The sequence below is a fragment of the Micropterus salmoides genome, unplaced genomic scaffold (genome assembly GCF_014851395.1).
Source record: "Micropterus salmoides isolate LMB-PRFRI ecotype aquatic unplaced genomic scaffold, ASM1485139v1 Ms_hic_scaffold_1788, whole genome shotgun sequence".
In the NCBI taxonomy this organism is placed as follows: domain Eukaryota; kingdom Metazoa; phylum Chordata; class Actinopteri; order Centrarchiformes; family Centrarchidae; genus Micropterus; species Micropterus salmoides.
The window spans coordinates 14447-24710 of record NW_024040915.1 but is presented as its reverse complement, the minus strand read 5'-3'; the positions used below and the strand labels follow the sequence as shown (position 1 = coordinate 24710).

Sequence of the window (10264 nt, the reverse complement as noted above, 5' to 3'; positions counted from 1 at the left end):
CTGACAAGGCTCCATAGCCCGCAAGGATTACGTTGCAGTGCTATTTCGCTACTGCCGACTGCAGCACGCTCGCTTAATAATTTCAATGTTACCCAATTAGTCACATAGAGACAAAAACATAGGAAAATAGGGTCCAAGTCGAAAAAAAACGAAGTTACCCTTTAAGGCTAAAAATTGTTGCTCAAGTTTGACCACTATCATTCAATTTACGTCAATAGATCCGCTCTTTTAGTCCTGTCTGAGATGATTATAAAGCTGTGACTGACATGGTGGCTCAGTTACCTGCTGGTACTCTCTCCTCTGGGCCTCCAGGGCTTTGCCTCTCTCCTTCAGCAGCTCCTGCTCCTGATGCAGAGTCTCCGCCCTCCTCTTCAGCTCTTCCTCTTTGTCCCGGAGTTCGGCCTCAAACCGCTGGAGCTCTTCGTCCGTGTACACCGGCTTGGTGTCCAGGGTCTAGAGAGATGGCAGGAATTTACACTACTATTAAAATGTTATGGGTTTGTAAAAACTAATGTTGTTTCTGAAACTAATTCCTAAACCTTCTTGATTCTGATGTACGCAAACCCCATCAGTCGGTCCTGCTTTAGTTGCAATTCTCTATCTTTACTTATCATATGTACATATTATATCTACATATTTTACCAGAAAAGTTAGGCATAGGCATACAGTCCACTGTAGTGAGTTTTGCTAATGAAAAATCATAATCCCTACTTGAAGTGGTACAGCACAACCAAATCTATATTATGGTTCTTGCCAGTTGCCTGCTGCTTATTATAAAAAATGTGATATTTTCATCACATTAAAACTCACTCACTGAAGCTGAGGATAATTTCGACAATGACACATTTACACAAGCCTGTTAAGAATCCAGTCCTGATGTGCACACTCGCTTATTTAACTAAGCAAGTTAAAGGGGAAAGTATTTGATTTTACACATACTAGTACTTGATAATATAAAACCTTTTATTCCTTTATATTACTGTGAGTGATGAGGATAAGTCTGAAGACTGCAAGTTGAATCTTGGCGTGTGGAGTTAAAAAGAAGTAAGCTTACTACGCCTGAGTAGCCTGCTCCTCATCTCTGCTTGAGGCTACGTTAGCTGCTACTAGCATAACACACCGCCACTTTTTAATAAGGAAGAAGAATGTGTGGAACAACAAAGACCATATCTGCTTGTTCTGCTGCATCAATCTCGATCCTTCATGAGTCTGACTATGTTAAATTGGCGGAGTGCTCTTTTAACTAAACGTAACATTACGTCTATTCACAGCAGTCGCTTGTGGGAGCAGCTCCAAATGTGCAAGTTGATGAGAGAAAGTGTAGCATTAGCCATTAAACCTTTCCACCTACACCTTCCCGGCTTGTGCTGAGATTTGAACCACGGACTGTCCAATCACCTGCCCACTTCCCCAACCTTTAGGCCACCTCTGGGCTCTTTACCTCCCACTCTCTGGGATTATTGAACTCCCTCTTCTCTGTGGATTTGAGGAACTCCTCCAGGCTGACGAGACGATCTTTATTAGCGTCCACCTTTTAACACAGAGACGTAAACTGCATCAGTTGAAGCAGAACAGAGAGAAAAGTGGAGGCTGGGCAAACAATGAAAACAAGAGCGGAAAGATAAAAGTAAATAATTTAGACTCACATTCTTCATGACGTGCTCCCTCATCCTTAGCCTTTCTTCCTCCATCTCCATCATATCATCTTCCTCGTTCTTCGGGTCGTAGACCTTCTCCAGCTGGAGGAGGGAAATAACAGATGTTAGCTATTTTTACGAAACAGCTGTGTTTTCAAATAGATGATCATCCATTTTTGATTTTCTGTCATGGCATTTCAAGGGGTTTCATCAGGGTGTTCATTTTAAAACCTTGAGGTTTTGGCAAACTCAAAGTAAAATTGAAGAAGCCATGATGTACTGTAGGTTTCCTCACCTCTTTAGTGAAGAGAGCCTCCAATTCCTGCTCATCTAAAACGCCATCTTCATTTGTATCTAAACAGGGAAGAAAATAAAAATAATTTTGCTCATATCAAACTTATTAGCTTGACAAGAATATGGTTACAAGAACTCACCATGCAGTTTAAAAAATGTTTTTGGGTTGAACTCCTGGGGATCCAGTCCGTCCGTCTCCTCCCAAACTTCCCGTAGCTGAGCAACACTACCCTGAGTGTGGGGAAAACACAGCAGAAAGATGAAAAAAATGTAAGAGAGCTTGATTCACTTTCACTCAAAACCGCTAACATGAATGCATTTGTGCCTACCGGAGCATTGACTTTGGGGTGCTGGCGGTGTTTCTCCTTCAGGTCCTCCATTCTCTTCTCCTCTCTCTCCCTCTTCTCCTGGTCCAGGCTCTTCAAGTACTCCCGTCTCTCGTGCTCCTTCAGCATCTCGTAGCGTTTGAACTCCTCGTGTCTCTCGGCATCATAGTTCTCCAGGTCCTTGGTGGCCTAGACAAAAAGCCCGACAGGCGGCTGTCACCTTGGAATTCTTTGAAGCTTTTAATCAAACGTGGATTTAATACAAAACAAAAACTTCTTGCTGTCTGCAACAATCAGTCAGTCAGGTCTGCCGTACTGTTTTGACCTGTAATTGAAGCACCCTTGAGTCTGATCAGTGTAATGATTCTGCTGAAATGGGAGGGGGGTTCATCACTTCCCTGTGGTCAGCAGGATGGAAAGACTTTTACACTCTCAGGGGCCAACAAAAACACAGTTTCTAATTTATCGCTGAAGGATCTTACCGTCGAAATCAGCAGCTCAAGGTCTTTGGCCTCAAAGGTGTTTTGATTGTGGGGATCCAGATGTTCAAACTGCTTCAGCAGGGAGGCGTGGTCCATCTGAAGGGCTTCACAGAAGACAAATACACAATTACCAAATACATGCTGCACTTTTGACATGACTTCCATTATGTCCTGTACATACTCAACACAGCTCTGTATGGAGGCTACATTCCCTTATCACTACTAACTCTACTAATTTGCATTCATATGTATATTTATGCAAGGAATGGATAACATTTTACACGAGATGCTTTTGTATTATGCTGTTTCTATGCGCTGATAGTGAAAACTAACACATTGTATTTGTATATTTATACTTAGAGAGTATAATAAGTGATTACAATGAATAATTGCAAGAATATTCTGCACATGATACCTCAATTATCATATCTGTCAATTAAAATGTTTACAGCTTACAGTGAATATTTGCATGTTTATGTATTTGAGTTGCTGTTGTTGTTTTATTTTGCATTTGCAAACCTAAAAATGTGGTATGTGGTAGGTGTATCCATTTTAAACTGTAAACCTCTCCATGAAGATTCAATGCCTACATTGTTGAAATAATCAGTTATTAGGAATTGATAATTATAATAATAATATAATTATAATAATTTAAACTGTTGATTAGTTGATAAACCAAAAATGTACCAAGTTAATCTTTTCAAGTAATAAGTTTAGTTATTTTTCAAGTAAAAACACAAACATTACAGTTTCACAAATGCAAAAATACTGCTTTAGTCCATCTCATATAATATAATTTGAGTACAAAATTAAATTAATAATGTGATTCATTTGGAGCAAAAGGTTATGACTTAAATTTGATAATATAATAATAAAGCTACTTATAAAAATAAAAAGACAATATAACACTAAACATTGGTATTTGTTATTTGTATGCCTCTCTCTGCATGTCAACCATCCAATTTTCCTCTGGGGATCTTTAAATAGATCTTATACATACAGGTAAAAAGTACATGCTCTCTCCCTCTCTCTGAAAACACAACTCACTCTGTATGCTGGTGCTGTCCAGTTTGGCCTTGAGCAGCATCCTGAGGCGAGAAACTTCCTGACGCTTCAGCTCATCCAGGCGAGTCCTGACATGGTGACTGACCAGGTCCAGCTCTTTACTGAGACGACCATTCTGACGGAGAACACAAGACATCACAGGTGAGAAGAACAGATTAATTGTCAGATCTTCTTGATACCTGTGAAATGTAAACAAGGACACTTTGTGAGTGACAACGAAGGCAGGAAGAGTAAGAAATGGAAGCCGACCTTGATGTCCTCGGTGTTTGCTGTCTGCAGTTTCTCTCTGAAGTGAGGGTCTGTTTCCAAAACCTCAATCACCTCTCTGAGATACCTGTCGTAGTACAGGCCAGTGTCCTGCAAGAGGGTGTTGTAAAGAACAGGTTGTTCACAAACAAACTGAATCTCAACTAAAACTAATATTATGACGATACTATCGAGACCATTACCCCGTTCTCCTCTTGCACTTCCTGTTTTGCTTCCTGGTTGCCTACATTGCGATCAATAGGCACTGACCAGACCCCAACAGCGATGGACAAAAGCAGCAGCCAGCCAGGTTTCACGTTCATCTTCCTTCAAAATAGAAAACAATGAATATTACAATATTGAGTGCAAAACTGTGACAGAAAAGCTACAATCTTACCACAGAAAAGAATAAGAGACAGAGGCGAGTGAGAAATAAAAACTAGCCAAGACGATTATTTTGTAGTGCAGTGATACCCAACCAGTGGTACTTCTGCAGTTGTCAGGGGGTACATGAAAAGATTGCAAATAAACCCAACAAATTAGAAAAAATGTAATTTATTATTGTATTAAAAGAATATATCCACATATTAAGGCAGCTGTAACGCCAGCACACCACTGTACCTGTTGCAATTATGTAAGAGTGAGTGTAAACTACTTATTGAGCACATAAGTCTAAACAGGTAGCTAAATGCAGGCTAATGAATAATAAAAAATAAATGGTTCAAATTTATTGCAAACATTTAATCGATGAACTAGTCGATTAGTTGTCAACTATTTTGATAATCGGTTTGAGTAAAATTCTTAAATGTAAATATTTTGTGGTTTCTTTACACCTCTATAACAGTAAACTCCCAAATATCTTTGGGCTGTGGACAAAACAACATCCGAGGACGTCCTTGTGGGCTTTGGAAAACAAGGATCGACATCTTTCACCATTTTCTGACATTTTACAGACTGAACAACTGATCAGTTAAGCGAGAAAATAATTGACATTGACAATAATTGTTAGTTGCAGCCCTCCTAATGATTAGCCAAAACTAACGGTTAAATGGTTGGAACATCAGCTTGTATGGCAGTAGCCAAATCAACCTTTACACTGACACTTAAATTGCGTGAAAAACATATACATTTGGTACATGATAGGTGTGATTGTTGAAGGATCGTTCCCTTGACAGGGCTGTGGGGGTACCTCAAAGTTTGGAAACCACTGTTGTAATGTGTCAGTTCTCACCAGTACCTGGGTTGTATGCAGGTTCGCTGAACAAATATAAAACAATAGTTTCTTTGTCTTATTTAAGATTTTACATTGTCTTTTTAAACATTGAGTAATCTGGTTATTCATATACAGTATAAATTGTTATACCACTATTAAGATTTCTGGTCATTGCCTGCTGTCTGCAGTGGACAGGTGTGTCAGACAGTATAGTATTTCACCAAGTTTGGTTTATTGTTGCCTGAACACTGCTGCATTTAAGCTTTGTATGCTGGATTTGATCTGTAGATCTTTTCAGCGTAACAGAAGACAAGGGCAACAAGGGCAATGTATCCGCCACATGACCAGTATCAGACTTTCATTTAAGGTGCACACAGTGTTTATCATATTGCGTTTCAATTTGTCCCCAACTATAAAATGACTCAAGTACAAACCTATGGTATAAACCACACCTGGCTGACTGACAGTAACCTCGATCATAACTTACTTGTACTTGTAAGTTACTATTGAAAACATTCTGGTTGGTGGCTAGTGTCTACACTGTATGCCGAATTTACCAGGAGACTTTATAGATTTGTTAAAGTTTAAAATATTTCATTTTTAGACGTGTCTGTCTTCATAGAATAACGTTAAGAGGAAACAGAAATATCAGATTTCTTAAGTGAAGTTTGGCGGTAACTGTAAATTTTGAGCTGAAAAAACTATTTTTTTTAGCTGAATTATCAGGATAAATTGAGTTTAACACGACAGAAGTGTAAAGTAATGGAATATATCATTCGGATATATTAGTATTATGGTATTGTTCATGTCAGTAGCTAGTTAGCTAACGTTAACTAGCTTAAAATTGGACAACACGGATGCGTGACGTGGAAGAATCCAACGTGAAAAGGTTGTGATCACCTGTGAGAATAAATCAGGGGCATGACTGAACTGCTGATCTTATTTCAACATTTTCAACCTTAACAGTTCTAAAAACATAATTTTACAGGTGATATAATAACTTAACAGGGTCTGGTGTCCATTACCGTAGCGATAACGTTAGGCGTCTAGCACAGTTCTTCCTGCGTTGTTCAATAATATCTCCCGATTTTCTTTGAATTCTTCGTTAAAGATCCGCCGATATTAAAACCACAATTAAAATTTGTTATAACACAACATATCTTAAAAGATCTCCGGTCTTAACGTTACGGCACGTATGTTGTTAATATCTGGTCCAATGCTCAAAACACGACAAATATGTGTGTCGGGTAAAAATGACGTCATAAGATTCCAGCACCGGCCGACTGTGCTGCCTTCAGGTACTATCGGAAATAATATAACTTTTTGATAATGATAAAACTTATCGAATTGTTAGTGGCGATAGTGAAAGTAATGTCAACTCATAATGAAAAATTTGGCACTTCATGGAATAAAGCCACAAACACATTTGTTCTTGTCACTGTTCTTTCAGTGGGTAAGCGTAGAGCTCACAAGTACCAGCCTAGGAATAGTAAGTGAAGGCAGCATTACACCATTGACAAATAATAGATGGATCCAAATATGTACAAACGTTTTAAACGTTTAATTGCTTTGAAAAATAGATCTGTTGTATATTTAATTCAGTACACAAACACAAATTCATGGCAAATTTAAATAAATTAACAGCAAAGAGTCAACAATTGCACGTGATAATAAATAAAAGATATAAATAGTATGCATCAAAATAACATCTAGGACTACAATAAAATTAATTGAAATAATAAAAATATGGCACATGGAAAACACACAGTTGCAAAAATGTTCACAATAAATAAAGCAAAAAATAAATTAACAGTCACTCAATAAAATCATTTCAAAATATAAAAACTTGTCAGAGCATTTTGAGGTCATAATCAATTTGTATCAGTTTGACTGATGAACTTGTGGTTCAGAGGTTTTGATTGATTCAAACTTTCAATGCAACAGCTGATTTAGTGTTTAGAAATCAATCTCTCTCATGTCAGTAGGTGTCCCAGCCCTCTCGTTCTCCACCTCTTCATCTTTCTCCATGGGGCCCTGCTGAAGCCCACTCCTCAGCCGCTGTCGGAGGGCATATTCAATCATCTCACTGTAGCACTGCAGCACTGCCTAGGAAGCAAGACAAATAAATGGTTTTTGAATTAGAAGCAAGTATCTTCCTGCAGTTGGCATGACTATAAAATAAACAGATCCCTCAAAACACAAGTCTCTTTGATTAAAACTCTTTATTCTTGCAAGTCTCAAGCTCTGCAAAAAACAAATCAAAAACCCCAATCCTAAATCTGACAAAATCATATGAAAATAAAATAAAATGTAAAAATAAACAGGCCTATGTACAGCCTCAGACTTTGCAGGTGTACTCACCAGGTCAGTCTGGCAGAGCTCCGCCAGGGCTTCACTCATAACTGCCAGGTGAGTGGGGCCCTTGTTGCCCAGACCTCGCAGTGCACAGTTCAGTGATGCTGCAGCAACGAGTGATGGTGGTGCTCCCAGAAAACGGGAGTCACAGGCACACATGGCGGCTAGCGTGTCGCTGTGCCGCCGCAGGGTGGGGAGCAGACCCTCCTCTGAGTCACTACTGTCTCCATCTCCTGTCTCCTCCACGGAGGCAAGAAAATGTGGGAGAAAGTCCTGCGGAGTCACTGCTGCTGTATCCCATCGGAGGGTGGCGAGGATGACACGTTCCATTTCCTAATGGAGGGAATAGGTGCTTTTAGGAATCAGAAGTGATTGTGTAATGGTACAACTGAAAATAGATAAGGGATTTATTTATTGCTATATTTTGATAGATCTTATACATATGGTCTTCAACTGGTGACCACATCACTAATTAACCATACACTTTAAATTAAAATTGGATGAAAGTACCAATACTGATTTGAAGTATTGAGTCAAGATGAGTCAGTTGATGGCAACTATATTGATTAATCATCTTTTATCAAGCAAAAATAGTGAAAAAATGCTACAATTTCTCTTTCTAGCTTCTAGCTTCTAGTGCGGGAAGACATTTGAAGACATCGCTATGAGACCTGGGAAACTGTGATTGTGATTTCATAGACCAAACGTGTAATTGACTGATGGAAAAAATAACAGGCAGATTAAATGGTCCATATGCATAATTTTAGGCTCTGGTAACTTGTGAGGCGTCTTTCATTACTTTTTCTAATTTACAGAATAAATTTTAATTAATATGCGATAAATAAATCCGTAATTTAAAAAGAAAAAAATTAGATGTAGCCCAATTGGATTGGATTGTGTAGTTTTAAATGGGCTTGTATCCAGTTGATGGATGTGCTAAAGCCTCATAACCATTAAAAAAGACAAATCAAAATATTTTCACAATTCTTTAGAATAAAACCATTCTACATTTAAAATCAAGTTTTAACTGATTTTATGGTCTTATATGCAATGCCCTTGTGATTTGGCTTAAAGGCTATGATAATATGAGGGACTCGCAGCTGGAAAGGACTCTAGTAGGGTCCTTTCCAAAGAGGCTCCAGAGCAGAATTCTTAAAGGGTGTACAGAGACAGCTACAGCTACAACTCTGAGTATAAGATCTTAAACAAGCATGTTTTTAAACACATGCGTGTATGCTGGACTGACTCACCCGCAGGTTGGAAGGCTGAAAGCAGTATTCAGCTGCAGCACAGAGAGTATCGGCGGTGATGTTGTCACACTCCGTGAGTTTGGAGGCGATGAGGATGCAGCCGGCAGCCAGGCAGTATGGTGAGACAGGTAGAGACAAAGAGTCAGACAGGAACCTGTCCATCAGAGAGACAGACAGGGGGAACACTGCTTCATCACAGCCGCACTCACAACACACCTGAAGAGAAGAAAAAAAAAAAAGATGTGAGACATCAGCATCACAACTGCCACGATGACATAATTTATCTGGCACCACGAGGACAACTGACAAACTGGAGCATGAGAGAGTTTCATACCTCCAGGGCCCATTTGGCGAGCTCCTCCCTGCGCTCTGGATCCCGCTGGATGAGGGTGATGTAGAGCATGGAGGGCATGTACCTCTCCTCCACATGAAGCAGCCTCTGGATCACACGATGCCCGGACACTGTGGGGTCCCAGGCGGCCCGCAGCTGAGGCGAGCCCATGATGTGGCCCTGGCCTTGTGCCTCAGTCTGGCTCTGGTCCTGACCCTTGATGTCTTCCACCTCCTCACACCACAGAGACAGAGACATGCCTCTGTCCATCTGCACAGCCTGCTGGGTAAAATATGAACTTTTTTACGTCCAAATGGGAAAGAAGCGCAGCAGCTAGTGTCCCTCTGTCACCAGAGGAATCTTGATGTTATGCAGGTAACCGGATGTTGGGAAACCCCTGCAGAAATAGTTTTGACTTCATGTGATGCGCTGCTTAATTTCACTCTTCAACTATCGTCTCTGAGTTTTATACCCAGCAGGGAGAGGAAGAGAGGGAGTGGCAAAGAGGGAATGAAAAAAGCCATAGAAAAGGGGCGGGGAGCCTCGTGAGTGACATAAAAAAGTAAGAAGACAACAATATGGTCTGTCCAACAATTGCTTCAACAGGTGGGGAGAGGGAGAAAGAAGGAGAGCAGGGGAGAGAGGGAGGCAGGGGAGGAGGAAAGAGGAGCAGACAAGTGAGGGAGTGGCCCGCAGGGACGGAGCAACAGCTTGTCTTCGACAGTGAAAGAGAGAAGGGAGGAAAAGAAAAGGCTACGAGGGGTTAGAGGCAGAGAGGGGAGAGAAAAGGTCATATCCAGACTCTGACAATGGGAATGGATGACAAAAGGAGGCGGGTGCTTGTTTACAACGTGAGCAGGAAATATGTCAAAGTCTGGATGGATGTTGAATCCTGCTGCTGTTAGATAAATATCCTCAAAGTTGTGAGATTTATTAAATTAAATTAATATATTTTGTAACTTAATTTTGGTTAAGATTATTTTTTCTTTAAGAGATACTCACTGTTTAGACCTTTATTATTAGTCATTATTATTTCAGTATTTAGTTCCCTTTACATGTTCCTAC

The 10264-nt window shown here is 40.0% G+C and overlaps 2 protein-coding genes across 2 annotated transcripts; both read right to left on the bottom strand.

Moving 5' to 3' along the window:
- Nucleotides 1–282: 282 nt before the first annotated feature.
- nucb1 (nucleobindin 1) lies at nucleotides 283–6535 on the bottom strand (the record flags this gene model as incomplete). The annotated part of the gene is given in 11 exon segments (XM_038726052.1): nucleotides 283–453; nucleotides 1442–1531; nucleotides 1647–1739; nucleotides 1933–1991; nucleotides 2072–2162; nucleotides 2261–2446; nucleotides 2740–2843; nucleotides 3787–3919; nucleotides 4054–4161; nucleotides 4254–4377; nucleotides 6289–6535. Coding segments are annotated over 10 exon segments (1155 nt in total), but the record flags the coding sequence as incomplete, so codon positions are not given.
- Nucleotides 6536–7219: 684 nt separating this feature from the next.
- On the bottom strand, nucleotides 7220–9469 carry ccndx (cyclin Dx). The gene is made up of 4 exons (XM_038726053.1): nucleotides 9203–9469; nucleotides 8869–9084; nucleotides 7625–7951; nucleotides 7220–7369 (listed from the first exon to the last, which is right to left on the bottom strand). The coding sequence occupies exons 1-4, from the start codon at nucleotides 9467–9469 to the stop codon at nucleotides 7220–7222; spliced, it is 960 nt and encodes a 319-aa protein (XP_038581981.1).
- Nucleotides 9470–10264: the final 795 nt, after the last annotated feature.

Excerpts from the sequence above, each read along its gene's own strand:
- ccndx (XM_038726053.1), bottom strand. The coding sequence starts at position 9,469 with ATGGACAGAGGCATGTCTCTGTCTCTGTGGTGTGAGGAGGTGGAAGAC. Across the intron at positions 9,085-9,202 it reads TCGCCAAATGGGCCCTGGAG|GTGTGTTGTGAGTGCGGCTG; the intron begins GTATGAAACTCT and ends TCTTCTCTTCAG. Across the intron at positions 7,370-7,624 it reads AGCTCTGCCAGACTGACCTG|GCAGTGCTGCAGTGCTACAG; the intron begins GTGAGTACACCT and ends CTTGCTTCCTAG.